General features: G+C 43.3%; 1 protein-coding gene across 1 annotated transcript in view; it reads left to right on the top strand.

Annotated features, from left to right (window-relative positions):
• igdcc3 (immunoglobulin superfamily, DCC subclass, member 3) overlaps positions 1-27,530 on the top strand; it is a 56,614-nt gene that overhangs the window by 22,272 nt on the left and 6,812 nt on the right. The window contains exons 3-7 of the mRNA XM_071917209.2: positions 12,852-12,996; positions 13,164-13,294; positions 13,654-13,791; positions 16,846-17,004; positions 19,609-19,774. Of these exons, the coding sequence (XP_071773310.2) occupies positions 12,852-12,996; positions 13,164-13,294; positions 13,654-13,791; positions 16,846-17,004; positions 19,609-19,774 (739 nt within the window). The remainder of the gene's footprint in view (positions 1-12,851; positions 12,997-13,163; positions 13,295-13,653; positions 13,792-16,845; positions 17,005-19,608; positions 19,775-27,530) is intronic.

Here is a 27,530-nt window from a genome sequence, read left to right as displayed (position 1 = left end):
AGAAACTCATTACTGCTGTCAGTTGAGCTGACGGAGCGGGGAGGGGTCTGAATGATTGTGTATGTGTGTGTGTGTGTGTGTGTGTGTGTGTGTGAGAGAGAGTGAGAGAGAGAGAGAGAGAGAAAAGGAGAGAGAAAGAGAGGGAGAGAGAGAGAGAGACTCATTTTTGCGCATGTCAGTGAGTGCATGCGTGTCTGTCCACTTGTGCACATGTATATGCCATTGTGCCTGAATAGGTGTGTGTGTGTGTGTGTGTGTGTGCGTGTGTGTTCTAAGCTGAGTGTGAATGTGACAGTGTGACAGTGTGTCACAGGGCTCGTATCCAAGTAACATGGATAATTTCTTAGAAATGAATGTACCTGATTCCGTCAGCACCCTGCATACACAAACAGTTAGGCTTTTTAATGGATAACCTGTGTCCGCCGATCATGTTGTTTTATGAGCTGTTCTCAGGCACAGTCAAGCCTCCTCTATATACATGTATGTTTGGAACAGATGGATTCTTGCTTGTGTATTTCTGCACAACAACCTCACCCCACACACACACCCTCCCACACACACACACACCCCACCACCCCAAGGTTGAAATCTGTCTTTTATCCGTGGTAAGGTAAATACAGCAGGTGTAGCAGGCAGGCATATTCCTGTGCTGAGGCCCATTCATGTTTGATTAATGGAAAATTTTTCATTTTAAAACCTTAATTGCCTGTCCGTTCTTATTAAAGATTACGAGCATGTAGCAGTAAGAAAGGAAAGCAAGAGGGAGAGAAAAAGAAAGAGAGAAGGCGGGAGAGAAAGCAGTCTGAAACGGGGGTAAGCCTGCATTATATGGATAAGTAGAGAGGTGTGCCATTCGCTGGGAAATTGCCAGGTAGCTCAGAGTGCACATTCCCTGACACCACAAAGGATGCGTGAATGAAGATTTGAGGATGCTACATATCCATTGCTGATATGGAAAGTGTGTGACATCCATGTGGCTCAGGCTGTTTGCTTTGCTGCTTTATATTAAAGAGACAAGACAAGACACGATAGCAAGGGATTTGGTGCTGTCACAGGATATTTTGGACATGCTATGGATGGGGGAATTTGGGGAAATGGTGACATGAGGATTCGTAAACTGTCTGGGACAGTGACACATAAATGCCCAGTGGGACCCAGCAGCTGACTGGCACAGCGGACCTCCCTCTCGCAACTGCTAAGGGTAATCCCAAGCGTTTCTATTGTGTTTGTTTGTGTGTATGTGTGTATGGGTGTGTGTGTAGCGAGTGAGATTTACACAGCCGTTTGGGGGTCCCAGTTTTCCAGGGTGCTGTGAGGTGCAGTGGAGCGCATGGGTCCGTCCCGCCCTGCGTCTTTCACATGTCCCGTGGGAGTGCCAGATGTGGGGTCATCCATCTAGCCCCGGTTCACACCGGCCCGCCTCAAAGTCACTGTCAGGTTCACAGTCACCATCACATTCTGCGCTCTCTGAAAGGAACACACACACACACACAAACACACCTCATTAGTGAATCTTCATTTCAGAAAATTAAGAAAATGAGAGTGTTCCTTCCACTGACCGTATGCGATGAAGAGACGGCAGCAGCACAGAGGAGAGACTATTCGGGAGAGATCCATCCTGGCCTCCTTCTAATGGCCTCCCAACCCAACAGTTGTCCTCTAATGAGGGGGAAGTAATGAGTGTTGGGCTGAGGAGGATTGTGATGCCAAATGTCCATCCAGGTTGTTATTCAGAACCACTGCTGTCTGCGGGCCTCGCTAATGTCTGGCCTCACAAAACAAGAGGCGGGGACAAGCCAAAGAAGAATTTAATGGCATTTCCATTTGAATATAAATGTTATTTCACCCCCAGATGTCTTTGAGCATTTTCAAATATTTCAAACTCTGTAACAACAGAAAAAGGACAAGATGGGGATCAAGCAGTTGTGCAGTTTTGCTTTTTGCAGAGAGCGTACAGTGAATGAGGTGAATGAAAGAACACATAATTCATGTGGATATGAGCTCATATATATTGGTACGATGGTGGGAGAGGCATCTCATTTGAATTATAAAGCAGGCAGTTGCATGCCCCGGTATTGGTGATATTAATTAGATATGTGGCCTCTGGGCAACTAGAGAATGGCATTGTCAAGGCTATAGCATCTCCCCAGCAACAATCAGAAAATGAAGAGATTGTCGAAATCTATTTTAAGGTACATTACTCCTGGCCCTTACACTTGAAGAATGAATGTATGCTTTTGAAGGGCCACATGATTAGAGAGCAGATTCTATAGTGAAAGAAAACATGAAAAAAAAAAAATCGAGTATTGACTAAATTGCGTTGAGATGGTGAGTGAGGCATGTGCACACTGATGCTGTAGTACTTTGATATTGTGAAAATGTGTTTTTCCGTAGAACATGGATCTGCAAAACGCATGACAATAATGACATGTTTTTCATTAACCTGTGAAAGGATTGCTTTTATTGACCTGTTCAGTCTGTTACATGTGATATACTTTTTCCCTTCTCTCCTCATCCCCAGTACACCTTCCCTCTAGTTCTAATACTCCCTCTATCCCTGATCTATCCCTCCATACCTCAGTTTTATACCTCTCCTTATCCCTCATATGCACTTCATCTTCCAATTCTTCCAATTTCTCCCTCTGACTTACTTTCTTTTTCTTCCCTCCTCTCTTGGCAACATGAGTGAGCGAGTGAGTGAGTGATTGAGTGAGTGAGTGAGTGAGTGAGTAGGTGAATCTCTACCGTTGCTTAAATGATTTTGAGTGCAAACCCTTAAGCAAAGCTTAATGCTCCTTTAAGCTCTCTCGAGAAAAAAATTCATTAACTTGTAAGATTTACTCCGCACTACCTCACTAGTTACAGTGAAAGAGAAGAGGAGGGAAGATGGGAAATCGCCAGGCTATGAGACTAGGCCACTGGAGGTAAAGCCGAGCGGGCATGCTGCATTTGAAGCTATCCCACAGCAAAATCCCTAATAAGGGGGTAATTTGGCAGAGGGGCACAGTAGGGAGGGAGCAGGTTAAGAAGAGATCAGGTTCTTCCGAGTGGAGAATTCCAGGCTCCAGTAGAGTGTCTTCATTCATGGTAGCTGTCCTCAAATCCTCTTCAGCTATCTCTTTCACTGTTTTGTTTTTTTATCAAAGTAGCAGCCAAATGAACAGACAGGAACCACAAATAGAAAACTATTACTGTGCATTTAGTTGGGAGGGAGGCATTATTTTCTGAAATTTTATAGGTTGGATCTGGGTGCATCTGTGCATCAGTGAGGATGTACAGTACGCACAGCATTAGCCCCAATGAGACGCTAGATGGCGTTGCGATTGGACGTGAGAGCATATGTATGTTTACTGTTGCTCAGTGCCACTCCAATAATGCATACTCCCCCCTTGAGCACCTAAAAAGCGCTGCCGCATGTGTATGGTGAATAGCAACATTTCTCTATTCTGTGGGAAACACACTATCAGGGTGAGTGTCGGTGAGGTCCGGGGGCTTTGGAGAGAGAAGAAGACGTCCTTCTGTGCTGTGCTTCCCTGTGATGAGAGGAGTCCGTTTGAACCATGCGTGTCAATCTATCTCTCTCTCTATGATTATTACTACAGAATGTTTGAAGTGGTTTAATGAGTATGCAGTTCTCCACCCAGTTAGTCATTAAATGATACAAAAGGCCCACTCTTTTTTTGTTCTCACACATCAAGCCCCTTCTTTGTTGCTTGTTGGTCTCTACATGCACACAACACTTATTAATGTTTTTATTCTTAAAAAGAGACACAATATCAACAATGGCAGCACCAACAATGAAAAACACTGGCAGTTAATTTAAAATTGAATGCTACTTTTTGTGGCGCTGGCTTATCTATTATTTTAGCAACCCTTTCTCTTTCTACCTCGCCCACATCTCTCTCTCTCTCTTGATCTCTCTCACTCACCCTTTTCTCTTCCTTGCCTGTCTCTTCTCTTATTCAAGCTGTGACTGGGAGTCATTTAAATAATCCCTTAATTTTCAGCATCTGTTGTGCTTTAATGGGCCTCTCTTTAATTAGGGTCTGCATGTTGATGTGGGTGTAGGAGAGTCGGGGCTACTGGGACGGAGCAGGAGTGCAGGGGCTGGGGGTGCTGGAGTGGGAGGAGCGGAGGCCAGGGGGACGATGGGGTGCGGGGTACAGGGGAAGGGGCTTCAGGAGGTTAGGCGGTTTGGAGGAGTGTATGGGCTGCAGGAAGGGGTGTGACGGAGGCACAGGCACAGCGCAGGGCACCAGGGGAGGCCCAGGCTTTGTCCCAGGGATGGAGAGGTTAGGGGGGCGGTGCCGCTGGCTACAGCAAAAACAACTAGACAGTGAGCAATGTGCCGTTCCCATCACCCTCCTTGGCTCTTTTTACATTGAAAAAAGCTTTTATCTTGGTGCCGTAATTACCTTGCTGGTGTGTCCCCTGATGTTCTGGAGACCAACATGAGCAAGTGAAACTAACTCAGTGCTATTTACATGCTTGTCAGCTGTGACTGTCTTGGCAAGTAATGTAATAATTCTAAGTTATTCTAAGTTATTGTTAAGTTTTCTATGACTGTAATGAATACAGACAACACATCTAATTATATAGCAACACTTTTTATGGAGGCGACAAAGGCTATTTTTGATCATCACTATACCTATCTATTGAAGAAACAGACAACAAGCACAATGTCACGACCATGTTCAAGTGCTAACCTCATCAGATAGTCAACCAAATGAGCTCACACTGCCCAAAATATACAAAATCCAAAAGACGTTTGCATTATCTCAATTACTACTGTTAGGAATGGGAAAACAAGTAGCCAATCTCAGTTTCTCACCACCCATGAGTACATGGGATAAAGATAACTCTTTTCTTACAAAATCATGCAAGTAAAAAAGCAAACCTTTACTATCAAAAGTACAATCCATTGTTATAGTTATACATTACCATCTGAATGCAAAAAGGTGATTACTTTACAGAAAGAGAGGTATTTAAAGCTGTGGGTGTGTGGATATGTGTGTGTGTCTATGCCAGGCTGTCAATCTAAATTAGCAATAATTGCTTAATTTAATCACCAGGTAAGATAATAAGTTGACTTTGAATAATTTCACTTCATATTTAAAAATTGGAAATACAGCTATGCTTTTCAGACTATAAGTTTGAGCAATGCTGATGTGACATTGGTTATTAAAGTGGATTGTTGTTAACTATCTTATGTTAGCTAACAAGTCAGTGAGATTTCTCATTACTTTTGCACCCTGGACTGGCAGTCAATACAGAGCAAACTATCCTGAGACCCACACATGAATACAACTCATCTGTTTTATAGAGAGGAATTGGCTCAGTAATGTTAGCTTAGTAGCAACCTAATGTTACGACAGCATGGTAGCTTTTAAACACATTTTAACATTCAGGTTATCTTACAAGAATATAACTAGATAATTACTGGTAAGTTACTGACCAGTGACAAAATGCTGGTCACATTATAAGTGTACTTAGTCTCAGGGTCCCAAAGTTTCCCCCTCTTCTACCATGTACCACTGTCAGCGCCTCTCTCCTTACGGCCTAGATCCCCATTTTTCTTCTCAACGGCTCCCTTGTTTTACTCGGGAGCACAAAGAACTGTAATTCACGGTTTTTAAGTTTGTTGGCTGTGAAGCCCACCACACAACAGCTTTTAGGCATGTTTAATTTGGGGAATAATGACAATGATGTACATTCAGTCACACGAGGTGAATGGAAAGCGGTGCAGCGGTTTCCCCCAAGCAGTTTTAAAACAGAGGAATTATTGCTTTCTAGAAAGAATTAATTCATCTACAGATCTGCACATCTCTCACATCACAAAGTGTATCTTTAATTAACTTGCTTGGTTAAATAAAGATGAAATTCCAAAGTGTTTAGTGTTTATGTGAGTGTGAACTACAGTAGCAGTGCACCCCCCCCCCCTCCCCTTTTTGACAGTCTTAATAGCAGCCATCAATCTTACTATATTTAACTTAGTGCACACAAGCTCTAGAATATTGATCAGCGTAACAGACTAAGGACAATCACACCAATGTAAACCCTAATGCAAACAAGCTTGCAACATGGGCAGAAAAGACAATCAAATTCCAGTCAAAACAATTCTGTAATGTGAGAGGGAAATTCTTTCAAGTAAGAAAATCTGTCATGTTCAGCTGTGGTATTGGAAATCAAATCTTGAGAGGAGAGCGTCCTGATGCAGGGCAGAGCCACCACAAGACCTGCTTAGCAAAGAAAGAGAATAATGGAAAGACAAATTGGGAGTGGGTAGAATGCAGAATATCTTATCTTTACCTTGGTAGACATTTAGCTGATCCATGTGAGCTGATCTGTCATTTGTTAAAATAAAGTAAGCTCATGCCCTGGTGCTTGAGTGTTTGACTACAGTAGTGTGTTTGTCTGGGAAGTGCATCATATGAATCTGGCTCATGCTATGCTGTCACTCTCTTTTCTGAATATCTTCTCTGTCTGAAAAGCTAATTACATTTAGAAGGTGGTCAGCCTGCCTCTTCTCCTTTTAAGAATGAAACAATATTGACATTTAATCTTCTTAAAAACTGCATACGTCATAGTTCTTAGATAAATCTTTTTAAAACTGTGTACTTCATAGTTTTCACTGTTACAGAAACAGCATGCAAACACCAAAGACTAAGAGTAAGTTTTCCTGTCTTGGACTGTGAAACCCCCAACAGAAGACATGGCTTATTGCATTCAAGTATAGACATAAAGCATGCCCTTGAACACGCTTTATATTGGTTAATATTTTTCTAGCTGTTGGTAATTATGATACTACTGTACTATGATACTAAAATACAATTAAAAATGTCATCACAAGGGAAGATGGAAGTGTTTTGTTTAAGTTATGAATCAAAACAAAGGGTAAAGAGGGAAGCTGAACTGCCATTCTTTACACAAACAAGGAAAAAATAACTGAGAAAACAAGCTTGCAAGGACTCTCTGTATGGCTCGTGTTGCAGGTATATTGGCTTAGGAGCTTTTAATACAACCTATAGGTGTGTTTCGTGAGCCCTACTGTCCTCCTAGGGTGTGTTGGTCTGAAGAAGAGCCCGTCCCTCGGCCCTGGGCGGCAGATGCAGCACAACGGATGTGTTTGCTCAAGCAGGTGCTGCCGTAGAAAGGTGTTGCTGTGCCAGTGCATTAATGGAGGGGAATGGGTGGGGTGTCAGAGGAAGACCGAGCACAGCCCAGGCTTGTCCTTTTCGTGGGTGATAAGCATCACGCACCACGGACCTGCAGCTTGATCACAGGAGTGCCCAGGCTGCGGGGGGAGAGAGGGGGTGGGTGTAGTGGGGCAGGGAGCCAATAAAATTGCACATCTGCATTAAAATGCCATCTCTGGGGTCCCGGCACAGAGCCTGCTATTTCAGGGGCGGCTATTTAAAGGCTGTTGAAGTGTTGGCTCTCCACGCTGGAATAGCGTCGTACACCATCTCCATTATTTATGGGCCTCATCTCTATTTTACTGGTTTACCGAGATGGGGGGGGGGGGGGGGGGGGGACCACGGCAGTCGTCACCACAGATAGAACAACATGTGCTCAATGATGTCACAGGCTTGAGAGGACCTGGAGAGGAGGGGTGGAGGGGAGGGGAGAGAGGGGTGTGAGTGAAATGAATGGGGTGGGGGGCTGGAGGCAAGGAGAGGTATGAGGGAGGGCGATGACATTATAACATGGGAGTTCACTGAAGCTTCACACCATAGCTGGAGGTTTGAGCGGTGCTGCAGGACGTGCGTCCCTCTCTGCTGGCGTCATTAACTCTGTCACATCGATGAATCATCCTCCACCCAGGGAAAACATCCATCGTGACCACGTGTGTGTGAAACATGGAAATGTCTCATCAGATTGGTTGAATTGTGTCGTTTTCCTCTGCATTGAGGGTCGTCACAGGAAAACAGCGCCGTTTGGGCTTTTAATCACCCTGTTGATCATTAGCTCATCTTGTGTGTGTGTGTGTGTGTTTTGTTGGGGAGGGGATGAATTCCAACTACTGTTGAGATTACATTACTTTTACTGAACAATAAAGACATGGACCATTAGTTTGGGGCGATAATTGAGATAGGGGTCATTCAAATAATTGAGATATAATCCACATTTCCCCATTAGAGAGATCTTTCTTTCTTCTATAAAGGGCAGAAAATCAGATCACTTTGCTTGAACCTCTGTTATACGTGACTTGTAGTATGGAATTTTAGGATGGGGAAATTCTTCATTTCTGCTGGCTCTTGGCATCGGCCCAAAATCCAATACCAGTATCAGTAATAGCGCATCCACACTTGCATTCATAATTTATGCCTTGTGTGTCTTTGTGAGATTTCAGGGCAAGCATGTCAAAAAGATATTTTAGGTTCATGTCTTCCTGATGTAAATTGTAAATTGTGAAACAGAAGGGCAGTGCCAGTCAGTTCTTGACTATTATTAGATGGTCAGAGCTAAGATTCACAGCTTTGCTCCACATCTACAGTAAATCACCACACTCCACATCTCCTGCCTCTGCCCTTTCCTCCTATTACTCACTCAGTCATACTTGTGTGGTGATTGTCATTGTGAACCGCTGTGCGTTAAAAAGGAGCGATTTCCTCACTGTGCACTAATGTATGGCTTTCTTTTAGCATGCTCCCCACCCTCTCTAACTCATTGCAGTCATTAGAGCTGCTTCATTTACTGTACACTAGCAGGGCCACGCTGGTAGTGGACAATCTCTAATCATGTGTGAATTTTCTGAATGCTCTGCAAAGTGACACTCTGGCTGGAACAATAAAAAAAAAGAATAGAAAAACAAAGTCTGCTGGAACTGGGCTTTGGGGTGAGAGTACCTCACTGCCTCATATCTGATCAACTGTGTGTTCAGTGTGTGTCTTTGTGTGTGTGTGTGTGTGTGTGTGTGTGTGTGTGTGTATCTGTGTATGTGCATGCAGCTGTTTGTATGTGTATGTGTGTATGTGTATTTGTTGGTGTGTTATATTCATTTAGATTAGTCTCTCCAACAATAAAGGGCACAAGAGCAATGCCAGATTATGAATGCCTGTTTCCTTTTACATTCAGCATGAGGATTTCTTTCTCTGCCTCTGTATGTGTTTATTTATGTATCCCTACATATTGTGATTTTCCAATTGTGTCTGTGTCCCTGTGTGTGTGGGTGTGTGTGTGTGTAGACAGTGGCAGGGGTGTGGGCCTCTCAGCGCAGCCATGTTTTATGCATGAGGGCTAAGGGTGGGGCCCGTTAGGGGGGTCGTGTCTGCGGACACACACAACAGCCAGATCAGCGGACACCATGACTACTTGGCAGAGATGCACGAGAAAGCTCTTTTAGGCGCTGGTCTTCCTTTTTACTCCTTTGTTCTTCAGCATTCATGCCCAATTTCGTTTCTTTCTCCGTGTCCCCAGTGTTCCTCTCACAGCAACAGACACAAACTGCACAAACAGCGGTGTGCCCGCGGATGCCTGTGTGTGTGTGTCTTAATCGGAGAGTGTATTCGAAGACAGCTAGCTGCTTTGATCACGTTAGTCATAAGTGCTCTGTTCTCCACGTTTCTGTACATTGTGTTCTGAAGGATACCTCGCTGTTTCACCACACCTAGACTATGTGTATCAGCAGTGGCAGTGCCTCCGGGGCTCTAATTCAATGCTACACACTGCCGTCACTGCCCCAGGCTCTGAATTACAGCAGACCAAGCCAGAAAGCATTGCTGATTGATTTTGTCTACTCTCACTATAGTAAAGGATGCATGGAGGGAGAACCCATAAGAGTTGCGGGCCAATATTGAATAGCTTGGTAGTTTTTCTTGACTTACCTAGCTTGCAGTGATTTTCATTGTGTGAAAACTTTGATGAAATGAAAGACAAAAGGTGTTTTTTTGTGAATCATGGCTCTGTCAAAGGGGTGCTGCTGTTATACGAAGGACCAGTAAAGAGCTGTATATCTGCTATAATAATGGGGTTAGCTTATGAAACAGTATTTATTTTCACTGTGAAGTTTAAGCCATCTCTGCTCAGCAGTGAGGTAGGCCTAAAACACTTTATGATAGAAGGTTGTGAGTCCCAGGTGGAGACATTGCAGTTGGGCCCTTGAGAGGAGCACTTAGCCCGAATTACCTCAGTAAAAAAGTCCAGCTGTTTAATTGTGGCCTTATATGTAATGTGGTAAGGAGGTAAAATAAAAATGCATGCCCTAGAAATGTGTCAGGCTGAGTAACAGTCAGACTTACAGTATTTCTTGAGGCAACAATGATGGAAACATTAAATGTCCTATCTCTACCTTCCTATATAGATCTCATACCTTAAGAAGGCTGAACTGTCAGTGCTGGAAGAATGCTAAATTAGCATGTTTAAATTTTCATCAGAGCCCCATACATCCATTTGGAGCTCTAAGGTCAAGTCGTGTTGGAGAATGCCACGTTTCTCATTAGGCTCTGAGATGGAATAATCACAGCTTAAGACCACTGATGCAACGTACTGCCACTCTATATGCAGTATATTATTTCTCTCTCTCTCTCTCTCTCTCTCTCTCCCTCTCTCTCTCTCTCCCTCTCTCTCTCTTTCTCTCTCTCTGTCTCATTAAGAAGAATGTGTGTGCGTGTGGGTCTGTGCTTTATTAATGTATAAATATTTTAGATTTTAGCACACCACTATTTAAGTGGCCAATTATGGGTTTATGCATGATTCTTAGAAGGTAGGCCTTTCGCAGAAAATAGACACACTATTAATAGCATCCAGATACATTCAAAACCATGACTAGCTGTTTGTCATATGTACAGGCACAATTACATAGTACAATGACACATGCTGGCAGTTCTTGCATCAAGAGCATGGTCAAATTATATATGTAATTTGAGGTTGAAAAAAATGTTTCAATCCAAAAAAATCAACATAAACAAAGTGAGTCGTATGCCGGCAGTGCTACCACAGGCAGCACTATACTCCGTCTCTGTATTGGGCTTTCAGAAAAGACAAGCCTGCCACATAAAATAAACATGAACGAGACATGTCAATAGACAAAATTTAATACAGAAACAGTAGATAAGCCAGTGAATAAATAGAACTCAGCAATCAGCAGTGCAGAACGGACACAGACATGGAGCAATGCAGCAATAATAAGTACGAGCACATGCACTTAACATCAGAGGATACAGCTGGGAAACAACGCACATTACCACAAGGACAAACAGACAGCGGCCAGCACAAGCACATTTCAGACATGCATAAGCTTTCTGCAGGATGCTGCTTACTACTTGTTCATCCGGAGCAACGACTAAACGTAGCCTACAGTTTGGAAAAGAGCAGCGCATGAGACAACAAGCGGGTCTGTCCCTCTTGTTATGCTAACAGTGTTCAGATAAGTCCTCCTCGCTCCAAGTTAATTATGGTTGACATTTAAATGAGTACACTTGTCTTGAGGATGGTGGGAGAACTGTGAAAGAAACAGGCCTCTCTCTAATTGAGTTTGTGGCTCGCTCCACCTTCCATGCCGCCTTTGTTCTGCTGGGAGTAGATATGTGAAGCGCAGTTGAATGAGACTCAGGGCACGGATATTGATATTTGTTATGCTATATGAATGTGTGTATATTTCTGTGTGTGTTAGCATGTGTTCTCAGAAAGGTGTCTGACCTACATGAATGTTAACATATGGCAGGAACATTCCTACCACCTTATTTCACATGCGTAGCCATCACTTCGGGTATGACTGCAGTACTTGTGTCATGTCTTCATTTAAGTGGGCCCTTTGAATTGTTATGCAGCATAAGCTTAGAAGAATAGCAGATATTCTCGTATAACCTGCATGTTTATCTTTGTGGTGACTTTTGGAGAGATATGACATGTTTGAGAAGGTAAATGATTAGAGCCAGTATGACAAAAGCATGCTAATATGCTGAGACTTCAGAGATAACTGAGTGAGCTAGGCTTACACAGCATTTGGGTCTAGATTACATTAATCAGATAATCCTATTGAAACAAGTAGCTATATCATTTTTGAAAAAAATAAATATTTCTCTCAGAATAAGTAATTTTCTAAGGAAAATAAAGCCATTTTAATTTTTTTAGCTTATGTCTATCAAGTTTCTGCTACCTCTGACCCACTTTCACTGGTAGCCAATGTAGATCATTGCAGCGGTCACTGCAGCCTATTCTCTATTGAATGTAGTGAAGTACAACTTCATAGGCATATTGAACACAAACCTGGGTGTCTCCAACAACATTTGTTCAGACTTTCAATGGGTGAAAAGAGAATGAACCTATAGTGCATTAGCTATATTGATGTCCATCATTATGACCCAAGAGGTGGTTATTCAGAAAATATCCTCATTTAGTTTTATATAGAAATAGAATTATTGTATCCCAAATACAGCAATTTGAACCTACTTTGGGTCTTTGTTCAGCCAGTCTGTATTTTCACCTTATAAATCATCACCCTCATCTGGGCTATAGTTTTCTGCATAACATGATAATGCAAAGTAAAGACATAAATACAGTATGATCAGTTAGAGTATCTGAGTTAATGAATACATTGTTTGGCATTGGTATGTCATACTGCGCTGTTGTGATGCTGTTTTATGGCACTTTGGCCCTGCACACTTTATCAATATGTGGTAATGATAGACTTGTCAGGAGATTTCTCCGTACATCGTTTGGCCAACAAATGTTACATTATTATGAAATCGACAGATTTCTCATGGATTCAACTTAAGGGAAAACAAATCTAAAAGAAATACTTCTTTCACATTAGCAGCCAGTCTACTGTATTGGGTTGTTCTGCAGCCATGTTGTGTTATTAAAGAGTTTGCCTCTTGAGCTAATGCCCCCCCTTCCTCCCTCTCCAGCCATGGCAGACTTCCATGTCCAACCCGAATCAGTACATGCTGAGGAGTCTGGTGTGGCCCGGTTCCAGTGCCAGATCCACGGCCTGCCAGAGCCTGTCATCAGCTGGGAGAAAGACGGCCGTCCGGTGGACACCAAGGACGAGAGGTAGGACCGCAGCACAGTCTGGCTGGACACTGTTACAGAAGGCTACACTTCGCTCGTTCACATCCAGATGATCTCTCTCTTTTTCTCTCTTGTTTGTCTCTCTTTCTGTCTGTCTCTGTTCCTGTCCTCTCTCTATCCTTCTGGGTTTTTTTCTTTATGTCTTGTAGGTACACCCTTCTGCCTACAGGTGTTCTGCAGATTACAGGAGTGCGTCAGGAGGACAGTGGAAAGTTCTGCTGTGTGGCCCACAACAGTGCAGGAGTGAAACACAGCGCAGAGGCACACCTCACTGTTTCAGGTTGTCATATTGATACCTATAATGAACATATCTACCTACTATAAGGCATACTAATCTTTTATGTTATGGAAAGTATGCACACATACCCTCACTGTCGGTTACTTAGCCATACAGCATGTGCTGTATTCTGTACCATTCTTTTGTTCTCACCATCACTGCTTGAATAGTGCCATTGCTTTTTTCCCTGTTTATCTATCCAACATATTCCAAAGATTTCCCAAACCCATTGTTTCTCTGCCTGATCTAAGAGATACAACATATCAAGATAATGCACTATAGAGAAATCCAATTAAAGGAAGCCATCCATCACGCTCTCAGACTCACAGCCATCTCTTGCTCCCCTCTCCCTTGTTTTCCAGGCTCCCAGTCGTCTGTTTACAAAGAGCCTGTGATTCTGGTTGGTCCAGAAAACCTCACCCTCACTGTTCACCAAACCGCCATCTTGGAATGTGTTGCTACAGGATACCCTCGGCCCATCGTGTCTTGGAGCAGACTAGGTAAGAAAAAGTGCTGATTAGATAGAAGGAAAAGGGCCCAGTGTGTTTTCACCCCAAGAAAATTTTTCAGCTACTGGCACAAATTGCATGTTTGTGTGTGCATGTTTAAATGTGTCTGTGTGTAATTGGCAACACACCTTTGGTCTACCTTGCATTGTATAATGTACATGTATATATGTCTGCTATAGTAGAATATTTATTGTGTATACATGAGGAAAGGGGATTCTACATTAGCTCTGAGGGCTAAACATTATGTTCTGTTCTTGATGAATGCGTCCTTCATCCCCTCATGAAGTTGAACCTCCAAAGTGACGCAGAAGCACTGGAGAGCTTCACAGTAATTGATATGAGGTGTTGAGACGGATAGGATTTGTTCCCCCCCCCCCCCCCCCCACTTCCTCATGCATTTTTTTTGACTATCACTCAAACTCTGTCGTGACCAATTTTCCAATCTGGTATCTGTATTCCTTAGCTATTATCCAATCTGATTTGCTGTTCAAAATGTAAATTGCTGCCCCTCCCAACCAGTTGGGCATAATCAGATTGAGGATATTGCCTTACACAATGTTGCTAGAATGAAATGCTAACACGATGGGATTTGTGTGTATTAGATTACGGCAGGGAGGCTGGGATAAGCCGCATAATGAATCTGATAGATTCACATCAGTCACTCCTTAATGCCAGAGTTTGTTTGGTGCTTTTCATTCATCAGCACCACAGCCTGCTAGCTTGCTCTCTTTCTACTCTGACACTAACCAAATTAGTGCCTGACAGAGAGAAACCGATGGAGAGAGAAAGAGAGAGAGGGAGAGAAAGAGAAGAAAAGGCAAGAAAAGAAAAAAAAATGCTTCTATTAAGACAAAAAACGGCTTCTTTGTGGTCCAGTGAGCTGTGAGTCAGTGATTATGGGAAGAGGTAGGAATAGCAATAGAATACCCATCACCAAGAGTGAGAGAGGGAGAGCGTAACCACTTGCCCAGCAAGGTGGAGTGATTTATTTCATTTTAATAATTTGTCATGATTAATGAAAATATTGTCTTCCTTGTAATCTATCACCAAAAGAACATCCCCAAGTTATATATTCTATTCTGTTCTCTAAGGCAGACCAAAGATTGATAGTTATGTCAAAAAATTGATGCAGTTTTTTTTCCAACTAACGAATATTGCTAACGTATGCCCTATGCTATCTGTTCAAGATTTGGAAAGATTTATGCTTTTACCTCCTCCCGTTTATTGTAATTCCTTGTTCACATGCCTCAGTCAATCCACCAAGGGCAGATTACAACAAAATACAGCTGTGAGACTTCTCACAAAAGCCCCACGCACAGCTCACATCACTCCTACATTGGCTTCACCCCACTGGCAGCCAATTAAGTTCCGTATTGACTTTAAGATTTTTCTGATTACTTATAAAGCATGAAACGGCCGTGCCCCATCGTATATTTGTGGATTGTTGAGCCCCCACAAAGCTGCAAGGTCGATTAGGACTTCAGACCTAAACTTCAACTAAGAGGGAACAGCCTGAGTGTGAGATCAGCAAATGGAGCTGATTGTTTTAAACAGCAAAACCCGTCTTTTCATGCCAGTCTTTAACAAATTTCATTCTCTTTCTTTTTTTACTCTCTTTTTTTTTTACATCACTGCTGTTCCTTTACGTTTGTGAAGCACTTTGTAACCCCTAGTTTCGAAAGGTGCTATATAAATAAACATGTACTTACTTACTTTACTTATATGTGTTAAATATTTGAGGACCTGTACAGTGCTTTTATAGAAATACATCCAGAAAATAGACTGCTGAGTAGTGACCATATGGCATGTGTCTCTGGCTGGAGCTGCTGCCTCTGCATGTGTCCAGCATGGCCCCCATCTCCCCTGCCTGGCCTTTTAACACATCAAGACCATACAGGCTTACAGGCTGCAGATGGAAATTATAGATGGGATTCAAATACCCCCCTTGGCCTTATGGCCAATATCAGGACCAGGACCAAGTCATTGTTGGGGTTGGGACTGCAGATAGGGCGCACAGGAAAGTGCGGGCTTATCTTGTAACTACAGCGAGAACAGAGAGGAGGGAGCTATAGCAAAATACCATCTTTGCCCCACTGCCAACTAGTTATCAGGGTTAAGCATTGTGATAGTGTGAGGAGATAGATAAGAAGTTGCAGTTACAGTTTCTGGGCCCCCACTGTATTTGGAAAATCCCCTGTGTAACGCTTATAATGCGATGTACTGCAAGGCTTTGTCTGACAGGCAGAAAAGATTCCTGCTCAAGTGTGCAAGCTTAGATTAACTGAACATCCATTAGAAAAGGTGCAGTGCAGGTACTGCACACTACATTGAAAATGCTCATTCATTGTAAAACATTTGAAAACACAATCCTCTATCACAGGGACTTTCTAGCGTCTCTCTCGCGCTTTCTCATGACTGTATGAATAACATGTAATTGTTGTAGGGTTTTCTGTCTTTATTTATATTTTTTCGTTAGTTTTTAAGTGCGTGGTTGAAATGCAAGGTCTTTCTGTGGAATAGTGTATGCTATTAAATGGTGATAATAAAGACCTTTTGAAATGACTCGCATACGTATGCACACACATGCAGAAAATAAGCTATACAGTACACACACCATGAACTCAGCGACCCTCCTCCCTCTATGTCACCCTGGTTCCTATTGTACTAGCGTCATCTTAACAAGACATGCTCTGTCACAGTTCTGAGAACTGCACTGCAGTTCACTGTGAAAACTGCATTCCCGACCTCTGGGAAGGCCAGAAATAGCATCGCCTCCTTTCACTTGTGTGTGTGTGTGTGTGTGTGCGTGTGTAAGCATGTGCAGTAGGTTTAATCAATCATTCATGTGGTGGACTTAAGCTTACTCTGATCTTTAAAGTAGTAGTGCTAGTAGAACCCACCCTCCCTCCTCACTGTACATATGCACACCTAACTCTTTTTTTTTGCTGGCCTATTTAATTTTTTTCCCCATCTCTCTCTCTCTCTCTCTCTCTCTCTCTCTCTCTCTCTCTCTCTCTCTCTCTCCCTCCCTCTCTCCCTGGGTAGATGGCCGTCCCATCGGTGTGGAAGGCATCCAGGTTCTCGGCACGGGGAACCTGATGATCTCAGATGTGGGTGTGCAGCACTCAGGGGTCTATGTGTGTGCTGCTAACAAACCAGGGACCCGTGTTCGGAGGACTGCTCAGGGACGTCTAGTGGTCCAAGGTGAGTCCTGGGTGAAGAGGATGTGCCGGTCCGACTAGACCAGTACTGTGATACAATATATAGAGGGAGACTACAAGCGCATAAATATACTCATGGTCAGTTGATTAGGTAATGCATGTGAATCTCCGGCCTCTCAGTATATTGACCATGGGGGGGGGGACTTAGATTAATCAATTATCTCGAGTTAATGGGAGAAGCAGATTTGCCAGACTTAAAGTTACCCTCCGAATGACTCTGATGCTGTATTATTTATACTATACTTCCATTTTCATTAATAAGGGAATGAGAGTTAGTACCTAGGAAGAATTTGATGATTATGTTCAGAGACAGACCAATGGTTCTGGCCAATGGGATGGCGGGTGGTAGGTGGGTGGCCCCGCGCATTAATTGTCACCGAGCAGGATGCATTCAGCATCCACCTCGCTCAGGTATTGATCACATGGCCCACACTTTGCCTCAGCCCATAGCAATAACGCTCCTGGTCAATATTTCATTTAATCTGCCTGACAGCTCAGAGACAAGCCCCTACCCTTGCAGGAACAAAGAAGAAAAGCCACAGCTGTTAATTATGTGTCAATTTCTTTGGTTTTGTTATTGATTTGTGAAAACTAGGATGCACTTTTAACTCCCAAATGGATCGAGGTAAGGCCTATTTCATTATGAGAAAGAACAAGCTATTTTTACTATACAGCCTTGAAGAATTGGTCCATATAGTAGCGTAAATATCCCATACCAGATGTTTCTATGAATGTGAGATGGTCTCAATGAGTATCAGTTCAGAACAGCAGCAGGGCGGACAGGGGATGTGCAGCTCGAACCTCAAACCCATGCGGTGGTGAAACAATTAAAATCCCCAGCCTTTACACATTAACAACAGCACTGATGCACTGAACCAATTAGGTGTCCCTTTGGTTCATTTGGAGGTACAATAGAGACACAAGGGAGACAAAGACAGAAGGAAGAAGAAAGTGGGAAAAGAGGGAACGAGATGAAGAAAGATAGCGCTGATGGTCTAACCCACACCCTTACAGTTGCAAATCAATATCTTCCCTGGCTCCCCTTGACCTTCACCTTAAGACAGCCTGCAAAGAACAAACGAGAGAGAGAGAGAGAGAGAGAGAGAGAGAAAGAAAGGGAGAGGATGAAGGGGGGAAAGAGAAAGAGAGATAAATTAAAGGGCCGTCACATAATTCTGAGCAGACAACATTCAAGTGCCTGAGGGCCAGGCGCCTCACCTTTCTTCCAGAGAGATAAAAGGAAAGGCTTACATTGAAAAAGTGTCACGCACTATCTTGTTTTAACAGTTTTATTTTCATTATCTTATTCACTATACCAACAAGAATCACTGGTCCTGTTGGCACTCTGTGCTCAAACACACTTAACAGTAGAATCAAATAGTTTTTACAAGCAACAATTGATACAGCAGCAGCTGATACAGCAATTTTTAAAATGTACTGAAACAGAAACGGACTCCAATTGCCCAATCTCAGTGGTAATGGGAAGCCAGATGATGGGGAAGGAAGGAAGGAAGGCAGGAGAGAGTGGAGGTAGAGAGTGGAGGTAATATGATACGATCAGCGATCCAGCTTCGCACCCTCTAGCACTGATATTGTAATTATCTTAACATTTATTTCTTGAGTTAACACGGGCATAAATAATTCAAGTTATCAAATCATTGATAACTGCTGGCGGGACAGCGAGTACAGAGGCAATGATACAATACCTCTCTACCTCTCAGCTCGGATAAGAGCAGCAACCCAGGATTTAAAACACTGGCTGATGTAAAGGCAACGACTCTATATGATTTAAAGTACCTATACTGCTAAGAGGTGAGAGCCATTTAATATGGAGAAGTTATTACCACTAATGGGCTATAGCTGCGAGCCCATAGCATGGGATGAGGCCGGACAAGACTACTAACTACAGTTCCTATTACAAACTGCATCACTTGATTTTCATGGGGTTTTTTATGGACTTTTTTTTTTAACCAAAAGGACACCTATTAGTGCTGTAATGTGTGATTTTCATGCACTTACTGTAAGCATTGCACTGCCACCCCAGTTTCTACATATCTCTCTCTCTCTCTCTCTCTCTCTCTCTCTCACTCACACATTCTCTCGCTCTCTCTTGTGCCGACTGTCCTGCTCTCCCTTTCTCTCGCTCTTTCGCTCACTTCCCCGTATCTACATTGATCTGAACGTCTCCTATAATCCAGCTAATTGATCCTGTGCTAGGGATTTGTGACAATTTTTTGCCTCTAATATGGTACACCGTCTCTTTATAATAAATAGCATGAGGCTGGTACACTCTAGCCTATCTCTTTCTCTCTCTCTCTCTCTCTCTCTCTCTCTCTCTCTCCTCTCTCTCTCTCTCTCTCTCTCTCTCTCCCTCTCTTTCCCGCTTTATTGCTACTCTGTCTCTCTCTTTTCTCCCTATTTTCTCATACTTCTTTTCAGACGTTGCACCTCGGGAGGACAGAATATCAATCCGGCTCAAATCTTATACTAGTTTGTTTCTCAGGCAGTGACAGAACAGATGTTTGCGATGATGGGAATTAGACCATATCTCTCCTGACTCTGTGTGTTTCCCACCTCCTCCCTTCAGCCCCAGCAGAGTTTGTGCAGCCGCCGCAGTCCATCGCGCGGCCCGTCGGCACCACCGCCATTTTCACCTGCCAGGCGCAGGGCGAGCCGGTGCCCCAGCTCACCTGGCTGAAGAACGGGCAGATTCTGGAGCCCGGGGGACACGTCAAGCTCAGGAACAATAACAGGTTAATTACTTTCTATGCGTGCTTTCATACATGCATTCAAACATACATAAAGGCATACAGACATAGCTGCAGATGCACAGGTCACAATGCTTGCATAATGCTTGCACACTTTATAGGCATACAGAAAGGACTCAAAATGTATAATGGAGCCCTGTTACACAAAAAGTGCATAATGGTTGTTATCACCTAGTTGTAAATACACTTAGATTAGCCATCACGCCTACCCAACAGGACATACTATTTACATATGGGCATTTATAATTTACCCTTACTCTGCAAATATCTGTGGGCCATTATCCCATTATCAATGCAAATCATGCCTTTAACACAGTCCGCCTACGGGTTTATCTTAGTGCCATCAGGGTACCAACTATATCCCTACAACTGGCAATGCATCAGCGTAAAGTTGGACCCCACCCACATCACCCATACAGATGTCAGCAGCACTAAGCACTGTGTTGTTTGGGGCGGCTTGATCTTGATCATTGGCATCATCAAACGCTGCATTTCTCTGCGTATCTGCTGCTCTTAACGCTACAGCTGCTGGCACACATGCCTGCCAAGACATGAGCTTCATTTATCTGTGCGTTTGTATGTGAGGAGCGTATTGACTGGCTGTTGGATGCTTTCCCAAAGCACTCCCCTGGAATGTCCATGAGGCGGAGGAGGAGGACCCAGGAAGCAGTTTTGTAATTTACCATTTGCAGCACCTTAGACCATGAAGGCTGTATGGTGCTGTATGCATTTTTTGTTTGTGTCGTGTGGTATCGCAGTACCATGGTAGAGAGAATTTGGTTGGTCCTGCCTCTCTCGGGTCAGGGTTTTGCTATTAACCGAAAGCTTGGGCTCTGTCACAGTGTTCCTGATTCAGAGCCACAGAAAAGTTGATGAATACAGCCGGGGCTTTCTGAATTACAGCTCAGCAATGCCACGCATGAGAGAAAGGAGCTACAGTATTACAGATTCATGGTTTATAGCATAGGGATAATCTCATGGCTAAGACTATTGTGTTCTGCCACTTTCCAGTTCATGATTTCAGGGTATAACTTCAAAAGGATACAACATAAGCATCTGTGTTAGCCTGTTGTTTTTACTACATATCAGGGGCTACACCATATCCATACAGTAAATGTATTTTTGAATTAGTTCTGTTATGCATTACTACACCTGGCAAGTTCATTTTTCCCAGTTGGCCCTATAGTAGGAAACCATCCATACAGTATATGTTGATATTATTCATAAAAGAGAAAAATGAAGTGATTACATTTGATATGCACCAAAAAAAATCAATACTTGCAAGTCAGTGCAGTGAATGAAGAGAGGAGCAGATGCCTCCATCGCTCACATGCACTGCTCCACTCCCACTTGCCTCCACCAGTCTATATTTGTCAGAGAGATGGAGAGAGGGACTAACAAAGGAGGAAAGAGGAGAGGGAGAAAACAAATGAGGGCCCAGGCTTAGATGTAGAAAAGCAGAGAGAAATGGAAGGGTGGTCGAAAGAGAAGTGATGAGTCGGCAAGACGGACGAATGAGGAGAGAAAGACAGATAGAGTGTGCAGCCTAGTCGCGGCGTCACAGCATTTCCACTTGCCACCATTAGTGTACGACCAGCTATATGGATCTCATGCATCACGAACTCCGCTCTGTGATTGGTTAAGGAGCCAGGCCTCAGCTTGAGGTCTACCATTAGCTAATTAGCTCATAAACTGAGCTAGTTGACCAGGAAATGCAGTCAGCCATTTAGGGAACAGAGAGGCTTGATGTGCATCTCAACAATTCATACTGTGCTGCTGAATAGTGAGGTAAGTAGACAGGAGACATTACAATCTGATTCATTATCTCAGTCTCCAGCATAATCTCCCTGAAAGTCTTAAGTGTATGGTCTGAATGTGCAAAGCAGCCCTCCCCAGGGTGATTCACAGAACAAACAGACTGTGAAAATTCATAGTGAGGTGAGTTTTAACTAAAGCCCAAAAGGCTTTTTGCCTCAACCATTAAGCCTCTCTTCTGTGGATGGGAGTGTTTTCATTATAGAGCTTAAATTAATAGAATCCAATTCAAGTTCTGTGGTGTTCACTGGTGTAGCACAGGTATTACTGAAAGGATGGAAAATGATATGGTACAGGCCATATCCTTCCTCACAGAGCCAAAACAAAAGTAATGATATGCAAATGCTATTCGACTGCTCGGGGCAGCACAATGACTCTGTTCTTACATATATTGTATCTGATAGGGGAGGCTGGGCTGTGTGTGCAACATACCTAGGAGAGAGAGTTTAATTAATGTGTGTGGTGTGTGTGTGTGTGTGTGTGTGTGTGTGTGTGTGTGTCTGTGAAAACAGAGGGAAAATAGTCCAGAGATATACACATGCAGTAGGTTTCTCCCCTCAGCCATCTCTCATGATGCTGACCTTCAAGAGCAAATCAGACAAGCAAAGCAAGGGGAATCGATTGCACATTTCATTCACACCCATGCATGCACACACATTAATCAAAGAACAAGTGATCCCCGCACACGCCCATACGCACACAAACAGCCCTCTGATGCACGCCCGTTACTCATTTGCGCGCACACGTAATCAAACATGCAAATGCATATACGTGTTGCCGTTTACTCTTAATCCTCATGCACACTACACACACACACATAAGAATATCACACACACGCAGAAGACAAAGCTACATGGAGGTTATGTGAAAAGCTACGTGAGCTAAGATGGTGTCAGAGGAAGTCCAGATGGGCTGCGCAGGGTGTAGCTGGGTGTCTGCTCTCTCTGCCTCCAGCCAGTCCCAGCCAGACCGGACTAGACTGGACTAGACTGGACTGGACTGGACTGGGCATTGGCTTGGTGGAGATCAGATTTGGGGGCGTACACACACCTGCACACAAGTACATGCACACACACACTGCAAGCATTAACGCTACCCCATCCATTATCAGCCTTTGCTGACCAGGCTGCTGTAAAACATGCTATCGCGGCTACTATTTGAAGTGGAAGCCTCTGAGAGAGCTGTTGTTAATTATGTGTATACGGACTCGCCTCACTCTGAAGTCTCTAAAGCTGGCTACTGTAATCATCTACCACATACAGGCTGCGATCCCAGATTAGACAGTGTATTATGCTAGAGGTTGAAAGCCAGCCTGTATTGTTAGAGTGATAGCCGCTGAATTATTGGCATCTGAAGTTTAATTCTCCCTTGAAGCAAATGAGGCAGAGGGCAAGAAATAACCTTTTCCTCAAGTGTCATGTTTTAACAGGATTTCCCAGTCATGGTTTGCATTAATTGTGCTGCTGTTGGTGTAATCACTGTGAGAGCAACACCCTACGAGCATATTACTAATCTAAGCACTTTCCTACAGCTATCATCTTTCTAGTTCTGTGTGCGTACAGGGTTTTAAGGTTATAGTAATAAAGATACAGGGAATTTGTTTATAGTGTGGGCGAACGCCTTGGTGTGCTTTATAATTAATGGTCAACATATGAGGGAACAGGCTTCTACACAGACCTGGACATTTTGCTGTGGAATCTTTTCAAAGAGTCTTTTTTTTTCTTTTCTTTTCTTTTTTCATTTTCTTTCACGCAGACCTGCCTTTCTTGTTTGCGCCCCCTCTCTGTGCCCCACACCCCCCTTCCTTCCCCCATTCCAGAGAGCTGGGGCCTGGGCATTGGCCTTGAACTCTGACCCAGCCTGCAATCAGTCATATCCCTGGGCCCTTCCCTCCTCTCAGGCCACAGACAGCTCATTGCTCCTCCCTTCCCCCTTCCCCACCTCTTCCTCCTGTTCTCTCTTTGTCCCTGTTTTTTTTTTTTTTTTTTCCCTTCTCCCTCTCGCTAGATCCCGAATGGCCACGCTGGCTTTTGATGGGGTACTGCTCACTGACAACAGAGTGTAAACACAGCCTCAGCAGCTGAACAACAGGCCCTTTCCAAGGCCCCCTCCGCTGCCAGCCACTCCCCTGGCCCACGGCCTTATCCATCAATCTGTGAAGTGGCCTTGAACTGATGAGTAAATGATGGTGTCAACCTGTCGGTCAGGACGGGACAGCTTGGGTCTGGAGCTCAGGGAGGACAAGCAAATAGCCCAAATACAGGCCATATACCTCCAAAATCTCACTCTCTCTCTCTGTCTCCCCCTCACTCTCTCTTTTCTTTCTCTCTCCTTTTGCCTCACAGTGTGTCTATCTAAAGAACCATTGGTGGCTTTGTTCTGCTGTTGTCTGTTGCATATTAATGCAGATGGAGAGATTAACACCCAAACAGCGCTGCAATTTTTTCTTGAAATTAGAGTCACTTACACTGTCACATCAGAATAACTCATCAAGTCATCAAAATTAAACAAAAGATGAACGGAGGTCCATTGATTAGGCTCTCATATCTTAATCTTTGTGATTTTGAATCTTTCAGAACAAAGAATGAGAATAAAAGGTTTCTTTTAGAACCTTTTTATCTTTAAGAACTCTCTTTGAACTCTAGAAAGGTTCTCCAGACAAATAACTACTGGTGGTATGGTTGTACAAAGAACTCAGTACAACCATACCACTTTTGCTATTCTCTCTATGATTCAACCTGTAACCAGCTCACGAAAGGTTTTACATTTGCTGTTCTAAACATCCGGAGTTGAGTAGGTCTTTCCTGGGAAATATCCTCTGGCCCACAGGAACTGATGTATTTTACATTTCCAGCAGCAGAAGCAGCAGCTTGTTTGGAATAAACAGAAGAAGAAGTCTTTAGCATGAGCAGCGATATCCACTGCTTAAAATGCAACAAAAGAGCGGTACCTACAGAAACTACATAAACAGAAAATCCAAGGAAAAAGACATCACAGTACTGGACACACTGTACAGTGGAGTAAAACGTTCCTTGTTTTCTTCAAAATGTTTTTGAATAAGAATACAAGCTAACTACTTAGAAGAGTTAAAAATGCACAGAAGTAGCCTATCTGCAACAAAATAAGAACAATAAAGACACACACACAAACTTGGACACCTTGTAAAGACACACACACACACACACACACACACACACACACACACACAGATAGAGAAATGCACACAGAAACATAGTCACTTGTGAAACGGTCATTAATAAATCAAACTAAGCCATGGGTCCAGGAAGTGGGGCAGAACTGTTGCCAACAGGTGTGGAATTTCATAAGCTAGATGTCAGCAGCATCAATCCGTGTGTGCGTATATGTTTATGCATGTGTGTGTGTGTCAGTCTGTGTGTGTGTGTGTGTGTGTGCACGCATGCAGTTGGACGCCACTGTACCATCTGAAACAAGCAATGTCTTGTGAAATTTCCCCGAATTCCCCTTGCACATTCAAGGGGCCGGTGGCATCCGGTAGTGTGTCCTTGGGGGCCTGTTTGCTGTGTCTTTGGCGTCTGGTCAGGTCGCCTGTCTGAAAACACTCCATCCATCGCTGATATGAAAGGCTGTCAGAAATGTGATGGTTGAGCAGCGAGCTGAGGCCTGGCGACTGCTGCCACCTTAAGGGTCAGAGGTGAGATTGGCTCAGAGAAGGTGAAATAGAAAGGGCCTCTCCAACCTGATAATTACCCAGATTGAATCCACCTGGCAGACTGGAGGGAATAATGACTATCCCACCCCTCAGCCTGTCCTGACCCAGTGAATAGACACAATTGTGTCGCAGCACATCAATTTTTAAAAGGTAATCGAATGATTCACTCCTCCATAATGCCCGTTGACCTAGAAGAACACCCCTCTGTCCTTACAAATCCATCACTGGTGAGTCTGGTATGAGGGCAGTGTTGTCTGTCTCACTGTCCTCATCTCCTATTTCTGCTCATCTCCAGGAGGTGGTCAGTAACAGACTATGCATACCGCACAAGGCCAACATGTTATTCTTTCAATAAAATGCGAATTGTTCCTCACAGACAAATCCCGGCATCTCTGGATACACTTTTAATGAATACACCCAAGATCCAACCTACAGTAAATCAGTTTAAGAAAGATGACGGTCTCTTGTGCAGGTTCTTACAAACTGAAAGAAGAGATAGAACAGCAGGGCAGATGATTATAGTTCAGCTCTATTTGTTAAACTCCCACAGCATTCAATTCAACTAATTCAATTTAGGGTATAGCATGAGAAACAGAAGCAGAAAAAGGATTTCTTCCCTTTTATTTGCAAAATGTAATTGATCTCCCCAAATCCCAGGAGCAAGCACTACAGAATCTTGCAGTAGGGAAAGTGGATGAAGGAAATAGTCTAATTGGTCTACAATTCACTGGGATCCCACAAGCCTTGAAGATCTTTGAACGTTTGTGGATTTGAGAAAAATAAAACAAGGCCTTTAAAGTTTTTGAAAATGAATAGATGGCCTCTCTGGCCCTTTCTCTGTCCTAGTATCAAAAGTTTACATCTGGAGGAAAACCTTGTGATGGATATTTGTGTTTTTAGCAGCAGTTTTAGAAATTAAGGGTTTTGCCATGATTCCTTGACTTGACAAGTTAAAAATTGAGGCTTCTTTGATGTCTAAAATTGAGCAATGTCTTAACCCAAAACATGCCAATTTTGAGTTGGAACCCTGCCATCCCTCAGGAACACCATGTAGCTATATACTTCTTCCCTCATGAGTATCACACTTTAAATACAGCACAAATGGTCTTGGCATGAAGATGGCATGAAGAAATGTTACGTGCCATGGGGCCTCATTTCCATAGTATGTTAAATGTTTTATTTTTCTTTTACCTCAGGACAAACAGGATAAGAGGGCTAGATTATGCATTCAGGTCTAATAACACCCACACGCACACACACACTCACACACACACACACACACACACACCCAGTGCCCCCTCCCATTTCTTCCATAACAGAAGAAAGGGCAGGTCGGAGGGAAGAGGATGAAACGGAGATAGAAAGATGGTGACAAAGCGCAAAGAGCGATGAAGGTATGATGGAGTGAGAGGAGGGATGGTGGGAAGAAAGGAGATAATGTAGAGTCAAGGGTATTGAGAAAAAGGATTTACTGTGGGTGGATAGGCATGTGTGTATGTCAGAGTGCATATGTGTGTGTGTGTGTGTGTGTGTGTGTGTGTGTGTGTGTGTGTGTGTGTGTGTGTGTGTGTGGATGAACAGATGAAAGGTTTCACTGATGTTGGCAAATTAAATTTTCGAAACACTGAAATACATTTAAAAATTCCCATCCAAGTTCCAGCAGTAGAGCAGTCAGTTTGAGAGTCTGTGCTGTGAATGAGGTTCATCTGTACACACTGCTACTGTCTGTAGTGTGTGTGTGTGTGTGTGTGTGTGTGTTTGTGTTGTATGTCACAAATCTTGTCTCTCACACACTCACACACACATAACACACACATAGCTGAACATGATACCTTGAGCTGTTGTCACATTCATCATTGTTTTATGCAGTCAGTCACTATTTTGCTTTCCTGTGTTCTATTAGATGGGCTGCATTTTATGAAAGGCATCATTGTTGAAATACATACATATGTCAGTAGCACCTTGTTATTTTGGTAATTAGATAATAGCTTTACCAGCAAAGCCTAATATAAGGCTACAGTCCTACATATTCGAATGTTATGTTCCATCATGTTGGCGTCAGAGAATTACTGAGTTACTTACTGAGTTATTATCGTTTACCAAACAGTCTGCACTCCTATATGTATTCCAGGTTCTCAGAGTATAAGTGCGCCATTAAATCATGAAGCATTACTCGAGCACACTGGTATTCTTGCTACTTCACTTTATGTGGAAGTAATTGCCGGCACTGCTCTT

Source organism: Centroberyx gerrardi, chromosome 1 (assembly GCF_048128805.1).
Source record: "Centroberyx gerrardi isolate f3 chromosome 1, fCenGer3.hap1.cur.20231027, whole genome shotgun sequence".
NCBI lineage: Eukaryota > Metazoa > Chordata > Actinopteri > Beryciformes > Berycidae > Centroberyx > Centroberyx gerrardi.
The sequence above is the reverse complement of the archived record's forward strand: the minus strand, read 5'-3'. Positions and strand labels throughout refer to the sequence as shown.